The sequence below is a fragment of the Pipistrellus kuhlii genome, unplaced genomic scaffold (assembly GCF_014108245.1).
Source record: "Pipistrellus kuhlii isolate mPipKuh1 unplaced genomic scaffold, mPipKuh1.p scaffold_m20_p_9, whole genome shotgun sequence".
NCBI lineage: Eukaryota > Metazoa > Chordata > Mammalia > Chiroptera > Vespertilionidae > Pipistrellus > Pipistrellus kuhlii.
The window spans coordinates 21,465,828-21,485,938 of NW_023425595.1; the positions used below are offsets into that span (position 1 = coordinate 21,465,828).

At 46.3% G+C, this 20,111-nt stretch overlaps 1 protein-coding gene across 1 annotated transcript in view; it reads left to right on the forward strand.

The window, feature by feature from the left end:
* SERGEF (secretion regulating guanine nucleotide exchange factor) overlaps positions 1-20,111 on the forward strand; it is a 183,567-nt gene that overhangs the window by 27,429 nt on the left and 136,027 nt on the right. The window contains 1 exon segment of the mRNA XM_036426236.2: positions 17,981-18,147. Coding sequence (XP_036282129.1) covers positions 17,981-18,147 — 167 coding nt within the window.

A 20,111-nucleotide genomic window follows, 5' to 3' on the forward strand; every position in this document is an offset into this window, starting at 1 on the left:
GTGTCACATTCCAATGGCTTCCCATTGCTCTTATGATAAAAACAGAGTCCTTAGTTGCCCTAAAGGCCTTCTGTGGTCTGCCCTCTGCTTCCCTGTCCAGTCCATTTCTTACCGTGCCAGCCTCTTGATCTCTGGCTGATCTCCACTCTGGCTTTTCCTTGAGTGCATCCTGCATGTCCCCCTGTAGTGCCTTTGCACGTGGTGTTCCCTCTGTCTGGCACACTTATCCCCGCACCCCTTCATGTTGACTTAGTTACGTCCTTTTTTTCCCCAGACCAGCTTAGTCATCACCTCCTCAGGGAGGACTTTCCTTGACATCTCTGACTAATCACTTTTCCCTTTTCTCTGTTCTCAGAGCACTACAACCTCTCCTTGGTGCTGTGTTTTGCAGTATTCTATGACTAATTCTCCCTCCCACTAGACTGTTAGCTCCATGAGGGCAGGGGCCGCATTTGTTTTGCTCAGCATTGTATTCTCAGCGTGTAGGAAAATATTTGGCACATATGAGGTAGGTACTCAGTAAATGTCAGACACATGAATAAGCCTAACTTTTCTAAGCTTTTTTTTTCTTCTCCCCCCCCCCCCCCCCCCCCCCAATTGGGAAAATGGAGAGGTATTGCTGACCTCGTCTGAGCACTAACTGAGATGCTTCCAGCATCCAGCTCAGGACTGGGCTCATGTGCCAGCTCAGTACAAATGCCCTTCCTCTGCCCTTTGAAATCTGGAGCCCTGTGGGGCTCAGATGCCCTTATCTGCTCTCTCCGGCAGAGGGCTCTGAGGTTATGAATGTCTCTGCATAGGCAGCAGGTTATTCAGAACTCTCCTGGAGGGTGCAGAGAGATGAGCGCTTAAAAATGCTAAGTGCCGGTTGCTGGTGATTAATTAGAATTTCGAGAGCGATGATTTGCACAAGCTTGGAACCTTATTGTGGGGTTGGTGGGCATGTCTAGAATCTGGTTGCTTTCGGGATGCTGAAGCTTTCCCTGAGCCAGGCAGAATCCCAAAGTGGCCTTGTGGTCTCGCAAAGGCTGTGGATTGAAAAAGTGCAAATACAGAGTACTTGGTTTCTTCAGTGTCCCTAAAAAAGTCCTAGAATCTTAGACGTTTTAGAGAATCAGAGATGGAAAAAGAAACTTCCTCTCTTTGCAAATGAAAAGACTGAAACCAAGAGGAGAAAAGTGACTTTATGGCAGCATTTAAGCTAGAATCCCATTCTGTCTTTTTTTTTTTTTTTTTTTTTTTAATTTCTTTATTGATTAGGCACAGGCGTCTTCAAACTATGGCCCGCGGGCCACATGCGGCCCGCAGAGGAGTCTGATCCGGCCCGCCAGGTTTTTTGGGCAGTGAGTGCAGCCGAGGTGTTACAGTAGGAATTAGTAGTTCATATAGTCCGGCCCTCCAGCTCTCTGAGGGACCGTGATCTGGCCCCCACTTTAAAAAGTTTGAGGACCCCTGGATTAGGGTATCACATATTTGCCCTCACTTCTCTATTGTCCTTGACCACTGGTTAGGCTCATATGTGTGCACGTAAGTCCTTTGGTTGATCTCTCCCTTTTATCCCCACCCTCCCTTTGAGGTCCAACAGTCTGACCCATGGCTCCTTATCTCTGGGTCTGTTCTTGTTCATCAGTCTATGTTGTTCACCATTTCCCCTAGATGAGTGAGATCATGTCCTACTGGAAATGCAAGAATCAAAAATGAGACAAGCAATAATCGTTATGCTGAAAGGCATATGAATCAGTCTGTAGTGAGCTTCTTTCTGGGTCACCAGTTCTTTTGAGACTCATTCTTTCTTTCAGTAAAACTTTTCCTTCCCATCACTGTCCTCCTCGTTCTTGGTTATATTCTTTAATTGAGATTTTTTTTTTTTTAATTCTTTTCTCTAATGTGGGAAATTACATGACATATGTGGAAGGGACCAGTTTGCTTTCTTTAGGTATCACAGACTGAGAAATATTTTATTGCATTTGATGTCTAAGCTCCAGTGAAATTCAAGCTTAGCCATTGATTCACACCAATCCAAGTTTATAAATATACATCTAATGCTGATTTTTCTCTGTGTTTTTTTTTCTTTTTTCTTTCACCAAGATCCTTTCTAGAATGGGGTGACAGTGGATACCACTCCATCTTCTTTAGGGCCATATGTCATGAAACTTCAGCCGAGCTTGGGGAGATTCTGACCTCATGGGCTCTATTTAAAGTATGTGGTTTGGAATTCATGATGTTTGTGCTTTAGAACTTTGAAAACCCAATGTTGAAAGTCAAACCAAGCCCGAAGAACTCTTTTGAAATGGATGGTTTTTACTTGTTGAAGTCATTTGTTTTTATCCTAGGATCCTTAGAATGTCATGAATGGATGGGAACTTAGAGCTCAGCTGGGCTGACCCCTCCGTTTAGAGATGGGGAAACTGAGGACCGAAGAGGGGGAAGCACAGGGAGTGAGGGAAGGAGCCAAGACAGAACACAGGTCCTGTGGGTCTTGGTCCAGTTCCCTGTCCATCTTGCCACCGTCTCTCTAGAGATGATGAGGAAGTGAGGGTGACTTAATCACACCCAGGAGCCTGAACAGGAATAATAGTTCCTTCTGTACATGAAGTTCTGCTTCAAGAAAACACTGAATCTTACCTGAAATGCATAGCCATAGAGTCCCATAATGGATATGTGCATGGAGTAGAAACCAGGAGATGGTGCCCCAGGAGTGAGGGTCAGCAGGCCATCCAGGATTCACAGCAGCAGCTGCATTTCCATTTTTAATACCTAGCAGGTCAGATCTCTCGTGGACTACTTTTATCACCATCCAGTGCTTTCACATCCATTTCCTCATGTGAAGTTGGCAAGATGGGTGTTCATTATTTTTGCTGCACAGACAAGGCCCGATTGGTTAGCTGCATTTGCCCTGGTTCACACAAATGAGCAGAGCTAAAACTTGAACCTGGTCTTTTGTCCCCAAGCCTGCTGCTCTGATTCCAAGTTGTGTGTGTCTCAGAATGCTCTAACTCATAACTGAACATATTTTACTCTTCCAAGAAGCATCTTTCTCCAGCTTTTGCTAGTGACTTTCCCAAGCAATAAGGAAGGTAATCCTTAGTTACTCTGATTCTTCAGCCGGGGTTTATAGAATGCTCACTTATATATCTATAGCACTATGCTACAGAATACAAGGGAATATAAAATCCAGAACTACCTTCCGGAAGCTTATAGTTGGGTGAACAAATTAAATATTTAGTGGCAGAATAAAAAAGAATGTGACAAAGAGTGAGAGGAGTGGCCCTGACACTGAAAGTACTAGGGCTTCAGAGGAAGGAGAGGTCAGTGTGAGTGAGGGTGCTCAGGGAACGGTGTGAAATCCTTCTGGAAGGTCACATTTGAATGGGTGGACAGTTTGGGACTTGGTTCTGCTGCTGTCTTTTTGTCCTTTAGCAAGGCATAAAAGCCTGTTCTCCTTTTCCTCATTTGGGCAATAGGAGGTTGTAGGCCCTAATTTTTAAGGGCCATTTTCAGCTCTGAAATCCCATCATTTATATATATATATTTCCTGGCCTAAGGAAATAATTATGGGTGTTAAAATATTAAGAATATTGCCATTCATCGTAACCTAATTTATAATGACAAAAACAAATGCACGGAAACAAATGAGACTATAGAGGGATTAGTTAAGTAAACTGTGGTACAACCACATGTTGGAACATACAGCTAGTTATAGAATATTTTAGAGGGACATTCAATGACAGAAATATGCTCATGCTATAGTAAGTGAAAAGAGTATATTACAATAACTTACCACACCATAACTTCCATTTTTCAAAAAACGATGTTTGCATAGAAAAGACTAGAAAAAATATGCCAGGATATTATCTCTGATTGGTGGGATTAGGAATGGATTTTCTTTTCTTTTATACTTTCTATGCAGACCATGTAATTTTCAGTTTGATTACATCCCCCATAAATGTTAAAGCTAATGAATAAAATTTGCCCCTCAGTACATGGATGGCCTCTTTGCCACCCATTCCTGTGTATGAGTCCTTGACAGGTCACTTCCACCGGCCTCAGTCGGGAGGTTGCATAGAAAAGAGGCAAGAGCTTGTAGAAGGAGGCAGGGAAGCAGGCGTCTATTTTTGGCCCAGTTGTGAGTCAGCTCTGTGACCTCAGGCCAGTCCCTTCTAAATGTCCCTGAGCCTTGGTTTCCTCATCTGAAGAGAGGAGATAGAGGTCACAAAAGGTCCTTTGGGCTCCAAGATATACTTGCTTATAAAGATGAAGAATTTCTTCACTGGCATGGAACCTGCTCAGAGGCCTCATTGATTCCTGGAGCCTGGTGTCCTTGCTTTCTCTCCCGCTCCTTTGCACCCGGGCAAGCCGATTTCTGTTCAGAGTTCAGGGTGGGATTAAATAGAGTTTAGTGGTTGGGCTCAGAGCTGTGAGAGTGTAATGACAGCAATAAACCACTAGAGGGAAGCATTGTTTGATTACTTTCTCCTTTCCTGCAGGTGAAGAGTAGCCTTGATTGGCCTTGATTTGGTTTCAAATTCTAGAATTTTAGAATTAAAAGGTCTTTTAAGTTCATCCAGTAGAGCCCACTTATGCTGCATATGTGAGATAATAGAGGCCAGAAAAGGCAGCGACCTATAGTATGTTTTTTTCAGGATCTGCACTAGGGTTCAGGAGAAGGCTGCAGGCAGAGCCAAGAGTGTGGTCCGTTGAGTCCACAAAGGGTGCACAGTTCCCATGGTTGCATAAGAATTAAGGGATATGCCTGGTGGAGATCTTTACCGAGCTCCTCTGGCCAGGTGCTGAGAGGCCTGGAGGTGGAGAAGACAAGCTATAGCTCTATCCTGAGGAGCTCATGTGGTGGCAGATGCACATGCAGACTCATGCTGCCACCCCAGTGTGTCTTTCTTGTCCTCTGGGGAGCTGCCTAGCCTAGGATTCAGGCTGCGGTGGTGGCTTGGAGGCTGGCTTATGGAAGACCTGCAGGTGTCCTTGTGATCGAGGCTCTCCAAGGTAAGGAGATAACCTGGGCTTCCAGTTTGTTATTTCCAGTGAATTTCTGCAAGCATTGCTCACACGTTCACATACCCTATCTTACCACTTCTTGAGGTTTACAAGGAATCTGGATAGTTTGTTTCCCATCTTTCAAAGGCTTTGTTTCCTTCGCTATGGACTGGCTTTATTTTTTGGTTTCCAGGGTGCCCACCAGCCCTAAGCATTCTGGTAAAGTGGAAGTGTGAGCTAGTCGGGGAGCCAGGCAGCTGTGTGACCTTGGGCAGGTCACTTCCTCCCTTTGAGTAGGGAGGTCAGACTCTCAGCTGCAGTGTGTCATCTCTCCTAGAGAGATAAAGTTCTGGTGTTATTTTTGGGTTTTGAGTTTGGCAGTGAATACCAATTGATCTGCGGTTTGGAGAAGTGCAGTGTGTGTCAAGCTGAAGCAGAAGGAGGATTCACTCTTAGAAATAGTTGCATTTGAATAAGGGGGCTGGTCAGGGGCCTGTTAAAGCCAAGTGCAGTTGACCCTGAAGGTCCACCAGATGGCAGCAGTGGGCAGGCAGACAGCCTTCCGGGGGTTGGGCCAGCTTCCGGAGTCAGAATTAGCAAGGTCAGAGCTGCAAGGACCCCAGAGGTCACCCAGGCCCTTTTCTCCTTTTATGGGTGGGAGAACTCAGGCCCAGACAGGGAAGGGGGGGCTACCTAAAGTCTCACCATAAGGTAATAATACCCAGTTATCTCCTTGCTTGTGATCAGAACTGCAATCGGTTTGGCCTCTAGCTGGCTGCCCTTTGGGTGAGTCAGGAGACAAGGGCCTGGGCCCTGGGCCAATGACAGAAGTAAGAAGGGAAGGAGACAAGAGTTAACTCTCTGCCTTGACCCAGGTGTCCCAAGCATCTGGTCCTAATGATGTCCACCTCCCACCTGCAGTGCGGGCAGTGTCCATTGCCTTACCTGCTCTCCTGATTGACCCGTTCTCCTCTAGGCTAAGGCCTTCCTATCAGGCTGTGCTGTGCCAGAACCTTTGCCAAGGGTCATCTCACAGCTTTTACACCCAACATATGGGCAGGCCCAGGGCTTTGTCAAAGGCACCCTGCAATAAGACACGAGTTGGCACAATTTGTTGAACGAATTTATCTATCTATCTATCTATCTATCTATCTATCCATCTATCTATCTATCTATCTGTCTATCTCCAAGAGGGTCAGAGGAGGGCAGGGAACTAGTCTTTGCCAAGAACTTGCCATGACTAGGTGCTCTGCCTGGTGCTGCCAATTACATACTCCTCCACCCTGCAAGGTCAGGTTGTGTCTGAGAAGAGGCTTTTTCTCTGGTGGACCCCTCTGCCAGCAGGGCTCACTTCGAATTGCCACCAGCTATTGCCACACCCCTAGGGCTTTCTGCCCAAATGCCACCCTATTGCAAATAGCCACCACCAGTCTGTCCCAGCCACAGTCTACCCCCGCCTGCTTTATTTTTCATGAGATCAGTTCTCACTGCCCAAAACCACAGTGCCGTTCTTGCTTACTTGTGACTCTCTTCTCACCAAACGCGAGCCCCTCGGATGAGGAACTTGGTCTGTTGTGTGCATCCCTGGCTCTCCCCTGGCGCAGAGGAGAGGCTCAGTGGGGGCTAGTTCCATGGGGTGGCTTTCACTTTCCATGTGGAAGCTGTGCGTTTTCAGTGGCTGTGCTTAGGAGACCCAGCTGTGAGCCTGCCCTCTTCCCGCCATCTCAGAGAAGCCCAGGCCGAGAGCCTCAGTACGCTGAGGCTGACAGCGAGGCCGGTGCCCCAGGGCTTGGGGCCAGCTTTGCCCCTGCATGTCTGCAGGGCCTTGCTGTGGATCCTCAGCCTCCCTGTCTGCCCACAGTGGGTGGGGCAGCAGGATGCTGCTGCGAGCTCACCAGAGAGTCTGGGAAGGGCTCGGAGGTCCCTGGCACCTCCATTCAAGGAGTCCTCTTCCTCTTTCCTGGACAGGTTGATTTGGTCCAGGAACCCTCTGAATGACCAGCCTGCAATTTCACCATCATTTTAGATTCCTGACAGAGGACACTGTGCTTGCCCTTTCTCAGGGGCCCTGCCTGTCTCACGGGAACGCTCTGTAGTCAGAGTGCCAGCCAGCGCCTTACAGTGCTCTTGGGTGTGTGCCAAGGTGAAAGTGGCCCATTTTGAGGAATCTTGGATCAGCTTTTTCTTAATGTGAGAGTGACTTTTTACCTTAGGAGGAAGCCTGGCATGGCCAAAGTAGTCCTGAAGAGCCAGGTTCAAATTCGAATATGGCTGCTTGTTGGCTGTGTGATCTTGGGCAAGTCATTTAGCCTCTCTGGGCCTGAATATCCTCATCTGTTAAATGAGAATCATAATCCTTAACTTGTCTGCCTCACAGGGATATATTACACCACTCACTCAATTATACCTTCCTTCCTTCACATTATTATTTAATAAACATTTATTGTATAGGCAGAGATGAGGGGAGAACCTCCCAGGCAGAAGGAAAAACTGAAGACAAAGGCATAGAAGTGGGAAGTACACCTTGGCAACTTAAAAAAAAATATATATATTTATTGATTTCATAGAGAAAGGGAGAGAGAGATAGAAACAGCAGCGATGAGAGAGAATCATTGATCAGCTGCCCAATGCACACCACACACTGGGGATTGAGCTCACAACCCAGGAATTGAACTGTGACCTTTTAGTTCATAGGTCGATGCTCAACCACTGAGCCACACTGAGCCGACTGGGCACTCCTGGTTGCACTTTGCTCAACATGGGATCAGACAGAAGGAGAAGGGACTGGAAACATTTGAGTATCATAGGCATGGGTCCTCATTCAGGCTTTATTCTGTGAGCAATGGAAGGGGGAGTGAAGCAGAGGTGTGGGAGGGTGGGTGATACACAGGAGTAGTGGAGGAGTGGCTCCTGTTGAGGCCTCATGCTTGTTTTTTTTGCCTCATTTCTTTTTTATTTTTAATTTTAAAAATATTTTATTGATTTTTTTTTATAGAGAGGAAGGGAGAGGGATAGAGAGTTAGAAACATCGATGATAGAGAAACATCCATCAGCCGCTTCCTGCGCACCCCCTACTGGGGATGTGGCTGCAACCAAGGTACATGCCCTTGACTGGTATCGAACCTGGGACCCTTCAGTCTGCAGGCTGACACTCTATCCACTCAGCCAAACCAGTTAGGGCTTGCCTCATTTCTTATCTCTGGCTGACTTTGAGGTATTCTGGATTCTTAGGGGAGCCCTATCCCCTATAAGCTGGGGTGATTATTAGAATCCATGTGATCAGTAGGGACTGGAGTTATCTGACGCATGGGTCTGCCTCCTGGGAAGGTGTCTGGGGCCACAGGGATGGTCATGCAGGGAGCTGCCATGTTCCTTCCAGCTTGAGCATTTTCTAAGAGCCTGAAGACGAGCCACTGTGGGGCTGTCCCCACCCGGCCTGAGGAGACGGAAGTGAGTAGGGGAAGGGTTACTTGCATTTATCAAGAATGTGCTCTGTGCCAGGCATGGCGGCAGGGCTTAAAAAAATCATCCGCTTCATCCTTATATACTTTGCCGAGGAAGGCTCACTCCCATTTCCCATGTGAAGGGCCGTGGGCCCTCCTTGGGCAGGTCTTAGCCTTACTTTGCCCAATGGGAAATGGAGGCCACCAGCATCACCTTGTCAGCTTCGAGGGTGTTGTGAGGCTCCAGGAAGGTCCTGCTTAGGAAAGCGTGCGCGGGCAGGGGCTCACTAACATCACTGCTTCCCAGTGAGATCGTTGGAGGTTTGCTTGGCCTTTTCTCCTGCGCTGACAGAGGTTTCGATCTTTGGGTTCTCCTCTGTTCACTTCCTCCAGCCAGCCTCAGCATCCGTGGCTCAATTCACCACTTCTCCCTTTTAAGCAGATGAAGGCACTGCTCTTTTTATTACAAAACTAATATCAGCATAAGCCTACTTTTTTTGTTTTTTTTTTTGCCATTTTGGTAAAAAAAAAATAAAAATCCTAAGTTATGGAATTATGCTGGGAAGGATCATTTCATCCTTATTTGAAATTTGAGAAAACAGAAACTCAGGGAGATGGCCCCACAACTAACGGATGCAGAGCCAGGATTCGGGCCCCATGGGCCCCTTTCCCTGGGCCCCTCCACGGTCCCGCACGGCCTCTCCTAAGAGAGACTTCAAGGGCTTCGTCTCTAGAGAAAGAATCCAGCTTAATAAATTTCATTACAACAGCTCCTTTATGTAACAGAGCTGTTTCCGGGTCCTGACAGATGGTCCATAGTAACAGTGCTCTGCTGATTTGGTTGGAGCTGATCCTATGAAATGAAAAATCCCATGTAACAGATGCCTTTCCCAGTCCTTGGCCACGGAGGAGGCAGCCTCTCCAAGGAAGACTCTGTGGCTTTGGCCCTTACTGTGTCTGGTGTGACTGAAGGGGAAGGCCCTGAGGGGGAGTCTCAAGCCATGTTAGACGTTTACAGGAGGAGGGTGCTGATACAAGGCGCTTCCTCTGGGGCCGGAGGGACAGATGGGAGCAGAGAGCCCCGTGGGAGGGAAATTAGCAGATGTGGAAGGAAACGGTCTGTCCCACGATGGATCTGGACTGGTGGCCCCTCATACCGCAAGGCCCTGCACCTTCAGGTGAACGACTTGAATATAAGTTCAGTGCTTGTCACACCGCCCACCAGCTTTGACAATGGACTCTGATCTCAAGTGTCCCCCTCCCCTGATGGAAGTTACCGGGTCTCCTGTCTCCGGATTATCTTTCTTTACCTAGTGGGTGCTTGGTCATTCTGGTTCTTCTTAGTGGTTCTTCTTGAAACAAGTGGCAAATCCCAAGCCATTGACTGCGGAGTGGACATCGTCACTTCCATGGTCTCTTCTGACCTTGTTCTGCTGCTCAGTTCTCTCCCTTGAAGTGTCCTGACGTTTGGGGGTGGGAAGCAGCTCCCCTACTCATGAGTAGGTCTCCACTATGTCTCTTATACCCATGTCTCCGGAGGACCCTGGGAGAGTTCCCAAGGGTGGGGCTAGAAGAAATTTGAGAGGCGCCATCCAAAGTCCTGTCCAAAAACATTATCAAACAGTTGACCGTGAACTGACATCCCAGGATAGGCTCCCTCCCCTCCTTGCTCCTGCCCTTGGGTGAATTATTTGCCCCAAAAGGTTGGGGCCAGCCTTTGCCTCCCCAGCTTGACGTTCTTAATCTGGGTCTCCCATGCACCCAAAACCATTTTCTCTTTGGAAGCTGAGGATGCAAATAATGTTTCTGGGGGGTTGTGGGATCTCCTGGCTTGCTACCATAACAGCTTTGATATCTTGGTGGGCTTAGCAGAATGACTTGCCCCAGTTGATGGTTTGTCTCTGGTCCTGCTGCTGCGGGGCCTCATGGTGGTCTGCAGGGGGCGCTGTGCTCCCACAGCCAGGACCTAGGGTTTTACTGAAAGAACGCAAGCATTCCTCTACAGGCCCAGGCGAGCTTGTGAACTGCGGCTTTCCCTTGCTAAGTCTCACTCCCAGCTTCTGCCTCCAGCTCTGGCGCTGTGAGTCATCGTCATCAGTGGAAAACTCGGCCTCACCAACAGCTGGGTGCAGTGCTTGGCCTTTTTTTTTTTTTTTAAATCGTTTTGTAACTTCACAGAGATGGAAACTGCTGATGATCGTTGGCAATGGGCAGTAACTGAAGTCGGGGTCAGGGACGGCAGTTCTGGGTAGGGAGAGGAGAACCCTGCGAAGTTGGGGGTATTTTCCTGAGACGCTGTGGACAGGATGTACTAGAAGGCAGGGCGGCCTGGGATCTATTCTTGCTTTCCCTCTAACTCTCTATGTGACCTTGGATACATCGGTCACTTTCCTCACTGGGCCTCACTTTTCCCATCTAGAAGCAGGTGCTTGGGTTAGGGTGCCATGAAGTCCCTTCTTTCTGTGACAGTCTGTGAATCTAAGTTGAACGTAAAGAACGTTGAACCCCGTTCCCATAATCCCCCTGAACACTGGAAACATATGGCTGTTTCTCCAGGTGAACAGTGCTCATTGCATAAGGAGAGTCACATAGGTAAGATTCCTATCCTCTGAGAACTTACAGTCTGTCTTCCTCCTCTCCTCTCCCAGAAGGCAGAGTCTACTGGGAAGAAGGAAACGGGGATTCTGGTTCTGGCTTTGCCAAAATACATGTGTGTCCTTAGGTAAATCATTTTCCTCCTTCAGCCTCATTTTCATTTTCTCTAAAATTAAGGAATTAGCCTCACTTCTTGGCTTCCACTCTCCTCACTGCCTCCCCTCCTTGAACCTCTTACTAGCTTTTCTGCAGGGTGTGATTCTTTGCTGCAGAAGCCCTGGGGTACAGTTTCCTTTCTTGCTGGGAGGGAGGGAAGCAAGATTATATATTTTTTAATTACGCAGCTAAGATTAGGCAGCAATCTGCATTTTAAAGTGTCATTAATAAGAGTTTAAAAGTATGCGAAGAAGCTTTGGCGTTTGAATGCGAGATGACTTGGGAAACATCTGCAGAGGCGCTGGCCTCAATCAGGAAGTTTTCTCTGGTGTCAAGTGGTTGCTGGGTGTGAGTGGCAGCTGATGTGCTGCCGGGCCCTTGGAGGGGCAGGAAGCCCTGCACTCAGCCAGGGCAGGCCCCTCGGGACAGGGAATCCTGTTCCAGCCTCGCATGATGGTTCTTTGTAAACTGACTTTAGAGAAAGAGTGATAGTCACCGCATATTACCAGCCTCTCCATTTAGAGTTTACGAAGTGCATTCATGTGTATTGTCTCCCTTCTCATCACAGCCATGAGAGGTACTTTGCATTGGCTGAGGTCTCTTAAATGTAAGATTCTCCCTTTCAGAAAGATTGGATGCTATAGAGGAAAAGCTCCAGACAGGGAATGGGGAGCTGGGTGCAGGTCCCGGGCTTTGTGCCTTCCTCCCAGCTCTACCTATATCTCCTTTCCCTACATTACATTCCTCTCTAACACCCAATCGTAAGTTCTGTGAAGGGAGTTTTGATGTTTGTTCAGTGTTGTGGCCCCTAGCACCTGGGACAGCACCTGGCAGTGAGGATGAGCTCAGGAATGATTTGTTGCAAATTGTGAATGCTCGGCTTTGCCTTGAGTAGTCTGTGTGACTTGGAAAAGTTATTTATTGTTCTCGGTTTTATTTTCTCTTTGGGGAGTTGGGTGGGATGGTGTCTGTTGCCCTTGGTGGCATGGTAAGAGTGATGCCCATAGCTCCTTCTCCTTTCAGCATACACTGAGCACCTGCTCTGCGTCAGGCCCGGTACCACATGCTGTGAGAACACAGAGAGAAAGGTTCACTGTCCTTCACTCCTTAGTGGATGTGATGGTTGGTTTTACGTGTCAACTTGACTGGGCCACAGGTGCCCAGATACTTGGTAAACAATATTTTGAGTGTTTTTGTGAGGGTGTTTTTGGACGAGATTAACATTTACATGGTGGACTGAGTAAAGCAGATTGCCCTCCCTCGTGTGGTGGGCCTTACCCAATCAATGGAAGGCCTGGATATGGCAGACGGCTGACTCTTCCCTGAGTAAGGGAGAGCTCACTTGCTTCCCAAGTGGAACATCAGCTCTTCCTGAAGAAGAGCTTTGGACTGAGACATTGGCTCTGCAGATTTTCAACTTGCCAGCTCCCATAATCTCATGAGTCAGTTCCTTATAAACCTCTCTCTCTATCCCATTGGTTCTGTTTCTCTGGAGAACCTTGCTGAATATAGAGGGCAACCTAAAACATGTCAAATAATCTTATATTTAGTGGCATAGATAGTTGTTGGAACAGAGATACAAGCACCATGCCAATGGCTTCTAACGGCAGGGTTGGCTTATTCTGACAAAGGGATGATGGGATGCGTTAGGGAGGCAGTGGCATCTTAGTCAGGCGCTATAGGTGGAACAAGCAAGCCCACCAGCATTACATCTCAAGCTGGGGCACAGCATGACCCTAAGACCGAGAGGGAAGAAGTGAATGTGCCCTTGACAAAGAGGAACCCCCCAGCATTGAAGAACATAGGTAATTGGAGGGAGGCACTGTGTGGAAGGCAATGGGGTTGATGAACAAACTAGGACTGGGGCTTCCTGAGCTGCTCGCACCTGGTTTGGGAGCAGAAAGCATCCATTTTTTCTGGGAAGCCCCGACCAAGTGTGGTGCAGATAGTCCTACACCGTATTAGTATTATCATTATTGTTGCAGCGTTGCCACTTACTAGCTTTGTGATCTTGAGCAAGTCATTTAACTTCTGTGATCTGTTTCTTTTCCTAGTCACACCAATCATGAAGGTTGATTAAATTATACAACTTAATGGCAGAGCCAGAAGCAGAGTGTTAGAGTCAGTCAGCTCTCAATAAATAAATTCTCCCCCATTCCTTATCTTTTTGTTCACTCTCTCTTTGCAGGCTGCTGCCTCTTCTCTCGTTTTTAACCGGGCAGCCCACGATTGGAAATTTTAGTTTTTTTTTTAAAAAATTCCTAACTTTTTATTATGTGATATTGCTCATGAGGTGACTTTGGGGACTAGGGAAATTTTACTTAAAAAAAAAAAAATAGGCTAATTGCAGTCCAGTCCCAATTTTTATTTAAATTGTCAACTAAGTGAGTGGTCCTTGATATTAAAGTAGATGTTTTATTTTAGGACATGGGCAGACCAAAATTTCCAAAGGCGCCAATAACATTATGTTATACACTGCTTTTTTTGACCCCTCCCGTTTCCTCCTGTTGCCTTCCCTTTTACTACCACTGGGAACAAGGTAAGTGCCCTGTTCCCTGTCAGTAAATGGGGCAGGTAAGTATGTCTGTCTCATGGGATTGCTGGGAGAAATAAACTGGATACTAAACAGAGAATGCTTAGAATAGTGCCTGGCACATAGTAGGTGCCTTGGAATTGTTAGTATGAGTATTATTAATCCTGGAGCTCTCTGGTCCTTTGCCAGATGTACCATCCCCAAGCATTCCTTTCATCAGGCCCCATCCCTGCTCAGAAGTCTGTCTGTCTAGCAGAGGTCTCTAAAACGAGCATGCAAAAGCAATTGCCAGGGTGTGGGAAGATAAAATTGACTTTTTTTTTTTATGTGTGTTTCTTTTTTTAAATCTAATTTTCTTAAAGTTTCTATATTTGACTATGCTTTACACTGTATATTTTTGAGTAAGAGTACATTTATAATTTATAAATGTATGCAATACAAGTGCATACTTTTTTTTTGTTAATCCTCACCTGAGGATATTTTCCCATTATTTTTTAGAGAGAGTGGGAGGGAAGAGGAGTGACACACAGAGAGAAACATTGATATGGGAAAAAAACACATCAATTGGTTGCCTCCTGCATGCACCCCTGACTGGGACTGGAGTTTGAGCCTACAATAGAGGTACATTCCCTTGACCGGAATCAAACCCGGGACCCTTCAGTCCAAGGGCCGACACTCTGTCACTGAACCAAACTGACTAGGGCCAAATGCATATTTTAATAAATAGAGGAATACACACACATTGGTGGTATGTTAAAAATATTTCACTGGGGAAAATATTTCACGACTCTCACTCTTCACCTGCCCCACCTTGTGTCTTTCAATTTCTGATTGCTAATCTTCCTAGGATTCTCTCTCATTTTTTCTATCCAGAAGTTTACCTTAAATGCCACTTGTTCCATCAGGCCTGCCAGGATCATTGTAGCTTGAAATGTTTCCTTCAAGCTCCCCGGGCATTCATTGTCGATACTACTCATTTGGCCCCTGCTGTTTTCCACTTGGAGTTGGGATCTTTTGCCATGTACATTTCTTTGGCTCCATAGTTCTGTTAATTCTCACATGGATATACCTTTGAATTGGGTTTTGCTTGCTGACTTTATTTTGAGCTGTTTGTCATTTATCATTTATCTGGAGACACATGCCTACATTTTTTGAGTGACATGAATGTTAATCTGTTATATGGTAGTAACGTGTAATTCTTTACACTAAGGAAAAGATTCCATTTGCTACATTTTTCCCCCCTCTGAATCTCCTTAGATTTGATGGTGTGCTTCAGCCCGAGGCAGACATTTATCGGCAGTGCAGTAATGAACATCTTCTGTGTGTGGATTTATTATTTTCTTTTACTCCAGGTGACCTAAAATTCGTAATCCTTATATTTAATGCCTGGATTTTAGTACTCATAGTCCTGAGTTCTGCATGTCCTCCTGGTAAGTGAGGAAAGCTGGGTGGTACACAGAACCTATCCATTTAATCTGGGTTTGCCCCCTCCTCAAAACACCGTAAGAACACTGTTTCTCAGCCTCGGTTTGTCAGGTTGTGACAGCAGCTGTGCAGTCATTAGAGATTCTGTCGGTCCTGGAGTCTGAGGGACAGGTTTAAATCTTATTTCTGCCACTTGCTGGTTGTTTCGACCTGACTAAGTCATTTCCTCTCTCAAGTCATTTCACCTCATCTGTAAAATAAGCGTAATGATCCGTACATCACAGAATTACTAGGATTAGTTGAGAGAGTGTCTATGAATCTGCCAGCACCTAGGAGGTGGTCCATAACTGTCTGTTTAAAAGGAAAAATAAAAGTGTCTCCTGTGTTCTCTGTGAGCTTCCTGATGCAGAGTATATTTTGGTGGAAGCGGCTTCAGAGAGTGTGCCTGCCTGTCTGCGCAAACAGGCTGGAGACTGAAGGCTGGGCACCGAGTCGGCCTGGCTTCTGGGCTTGTCTGGAATAGGATGTCTACGGCTTCCCCAGGGGCATGAGGATTAATTAGCTAATCTTTGAAAAGTACTCTGAAGGTGAAAAGTGCTCTGTAAGGGGAATGTTTGAATTGCTATTGGAGACATCATAATGGCGGCACCGTATCCTGGCAGTCTTGCCTGTCTTGGACATCGATAATCAATAGCAGAGAAGGTTCTACTTGATAAGAAGGGATGCTTTACGTGATAAGAAGGGATTCATTATGGGGTTTGTGATAACACAGCTCTTCTGTAGGACTGCAGATAGCAACCTGCCAGTTTTCCCAGCAGAGGGATACTAGGGTCACTTACATCATGGTCTCCTCCTCTGGCTGCTTGGGAATCTGCCCACAAAGGCAGTCTGGTTGTAAATGTCAGCCAGCTTAGGTAGAGGGACAGTTTGCCAGTTTTGGATGCTTTCTGGATGTGGGGCACAAGGGTTTTTTTTGTTTTTTTGTTTGTTTTTTTGTTTGTTTTGGTCTAATCCTACAGAAGCAAAGGAAGAGCATTGAATGGTTACCCAGTGATGTGGACCAGTATGAATAAACAATGTAGAGAGGTACCATGGGCTTGTAGAAGGAGAGGTGACCCAGGGCTGGTCACTCCTCTGCACCTTAATTTTCTCGGCTGTTTAATGGGAGCATAGTAGTTGATGAGTTCAACCATAAAAATGGCTCACGGGAGGGTGGGTTTTGCCCTTTCTGTCAGGAAAGGTTTCACCGAACTAGTGGTACATGAACTGGACTGTAAAATCTGAGCCATTGTTTATCAGGTGAGTAATATAAGGAAAGTCCATCCATGGCAAAAGGAACAGCACAGCTGCGGCCTCGAGGTGCTACCCCATGGGCGGCCCAGACGTTGCTTCCTTTTAGAAAAAGCTCAGAAGTTAGATTCCTGTGCACTTGTTGGTATCGGTCGGAGTCTAAGAGCAGACGGATCCTGAGAACTGTATCCCTGCATCCGTGCGATATTCTGACATTTCCCCCGCCAGTCTGGTTGTTTTTTAGCTGACACTATAAGCCATATGTTGAATGCGGGGCCAGATGAAGCTTTGATACTAAACACAGAGTATGTAGTAGATTCCTCTAGAATTTAATATGCATTACTTTGGTGTTTTGTCTCGTAAGCTAAGTTTTTCTTTGTTAAAATAAACATGTATAAAGTATTTATACAGCGCACATGGCTATGCATATTTATTGCAGAGAATCTGTTAATAATCTATGCTTCATCGGATTTTGCATTTCTGTTGAAATAACAAATGCGCCACTTGGTACAACTGAATGAATTTGGTGAATTTTCTCTTATCTGGGAGAAGAGAGGCCATTTCTCTTTTTCCAAACTTCATTTTCTTCAATCATCTCCAGCACTGGCCAGCTTCCCAGGTGGTGCATCTGGGGAACGGAATGCTTTTCTGGCTCTAACTGATTTTTTTTTTTTTTTTTCCTTCTCCACTCCCTTCCCTAGCACACACTTGTCTGGGGACTTAGAATTGCTCCTTTGAGTTAGAGCTTAGACTCCAAAAGGCCCTTTTATGTCACACGCAAGGCAAACCACACAAAACTGGCCATTAATTGAGCTCAGAGTAAGACCCTAAGAGATTGTAACACAGGGCAAGTCAGGAGCCTGGGTACTTCCTGGTGGCCAGTGGGGACCCTGGATTGGGTGAGAGAGAGAGAGGAGAGCCTTAGAACAGACATCTGGGCAGCTTGCAGGGAGGCTATCGGGAAAGGGGAGGGGGTGTGGGCCATGAAGTGAGGGTGGGTGTTCTCATGTCCATGTCTGTTAAGATGCAGGAGGGTGGGTTTTAGAATCAGCCTGTTGGAATCCAGCTCCGGTGCTCACCACTGATTGGATCTTGAGCAAGTTACTAGTATTTCACCTCTTCCAACCTCAGTTTCCCACACCTATAAAACGTAATACCCATTCCCTGGCTGATGTAGTTCATCGTTTGGGTATCATCCCATGCACCAAAGGGTTGCCGGTTTGATTTCCAGTTAGGCCACTTGCCCATGTTGAAAGCTCAGTTCCTGGTGAGGGATGTGTAAGAAGCAGCTGATGCATGTTTCTCTCTCTCTCTCTCTCTCTCTCTCTCTCTCTCTCTCTCTCTCTTTCTTCCTCTCTGTCTAAAAATTAATTAATAAAATCTTAAAAAGAAAAGTGAATACCTGTGCTTCCTTTACAGTAGATAGGAAAGCTCCTGGTACATAGGAGCTGGTACTCAAACAAATGTTCATGCTTTCTCTTATAATTCAGTACATACCCATGAGAGCTTTGGATGTAGCTTTAACTCTAATAATGTTTGTTTTTAGAAACTGGCAAGGTGTTTACCTGGGGCCGAGCAGACTACGGTCAACTAGGGAGGAAGCTGGAGTCTGAGGAAGGCTGGAGACCAGAAAAGCAGAGTTCGCCCCTTCCCTGCTCGAGACCATGGGAGAGCATGCCTTCGTCTCTGCACTGCTTAACTGGAGCAACTGAGGTAGGAGTGACCCTGCAGAGATGCAGTGCATCTCTTTTCCTTGTCTTTCAGCGAAGCGTTTACTGAGGGCCTACTGTGTGCATGTTCCAGACATTATGGCAGGTTCTACGCAGGAATCTGGAAGGGTCCTTGCCTCAAGTTGCTTGTGGTTTAATGTGGTAGGAAGGCAGTTATACAGCTCACCCACTGCAAGGCAGACTGTGCATAACTCCTGTGGGGAGGATCCGGGGACTCTGGTCCACTTCCAGAGTGAGAAATGGCATCAGGGTGCAGGGGCTGGGTCAGGCTTCCAGGAGGATGTGCCTCCGAGCCCTGCCGTGAGATGGGTTGGACGTGAGCAAGCATCTGCGGGAGAGGAGGATGTTCAGGTGGGCACACTGGCTTGAACAGCCACGGGGTAGGAAGGTGAAGAAAGGGTTTGGGGGACCAACCCCTGGAGCAAATGGGGTGTCTGTGGGCCAAATGTGAGATAATATCAGGAAGATGGGGTGGGACCTGACCAGGGGGCCTTTAATTCTGAGCTAAGTATTTCTGCCCTTTTGTCTATATTTCCCAGTGTAGAAGGCATTTCAGTTCATTTGCTCATTCAAGCCCCTGCAGTTCCCTGAAATGTCTTGAATTTCTACATTTGAGGCAGGAGTCTTAATTTCTCCAGGGTGTGTTTCTGTTACTAAATTTTACTTTTCTGCTGTCCTTAAAAAAAAAAAAAGGCTTGGTTTTTGAGAAGAATGAGGGTGGCCACACAGGAAATGTGCCTCTGAACCCAAGCTGGCTTGATAAAGGAATTCAGTCTTCATTCAGAGACTGTTGAAAAATTAATAAGCTAGTGAGACTTCTGTAATTAGCATCAGACTAATTACAACCCTCTCCTTACCTAGAGGGCTTCCCTTCCCCCAGGGCCTGCCTGGCCTCCTCCTTCCGGGTATGTAGGACGCTCTCCATTCCTGCTTCACATCTCAGCCCTGGTCCTCCTGGGCCTTTCCTCAGTGCTGCGTGGTGGAGTCTGTCTGTCTTTCTCTGTATCTCTTTATCTTTAATTGAAAAGGCACTAAAAGCCGAAACCGGTTTGGCTCAGTGGTAGAGCGTCGGTCTGCAGACTGAAGGGTCCTGGGTTCGATTCCGGTCAGGGGCATGTACGTTGGTTGTGGGCACATCCCCAGTAGGGGGTGTGCAGGAGGCAGCTGGTCGATGTTTCTCTCTCATCGACGTTTCTAGCTCTCTGTCTCTTTCCCTTCCTCTCTGTAAAAATCAATAAAAAAATAAAAATAAATAAATAAATAGGTAAATGTTAAAAAAAAGAAAACAAGAAAAGGCACTAAACAACATCACGAAGGCAATTTGGACATAGTAATAATACTTAATAAAACCAACCATAATTGTACCACCCTAACACAATACATTTCTTTTTGCATCTACACATCTACTTCCTTCACAAAATTACTTACAATGTTTTGTATTTTCTTATTTATTTTATCACATGCTTTGCTCTTCTTGGTCTATAAGATCATTTTAAATGGCTTTTATGTGGTTGGAAGATTCTTGGATTTTCCAAATCATTCTTTGAATGTTGGACATGGAGATCATATCCTTTTTTTTGGGGGGGGGGGGGGGGACGGGGTTGATTGGGTGGCACTGTGGTGGACTCTGCACTGAATACTCGAATTGTTTCTTGAAGACACAGAGTTGGGGATGAAATTGCAGGGGCAAAGGCCGTGAGCATCCTTATGACTTTTGCTCTATTTATCTGCATTCTGTTTGAAAGAAGTTGCCTCCACTGGTAGTGAGTGAAGGAATCCAGCATTCAAGCTGGTTTTGTCTGCTTAGTTTGTTCAGGGGCTGAGACTTGGTATATAGGCTTTGGGCTCTTTCTCCAAGACTTTGTGGTCAGGTTGCAGAGCAGAGGCACAGAGGCTTCATGAAGCTTAAAAAAAAACAAAAAAAACAAACAAAAAAACAAACAAACA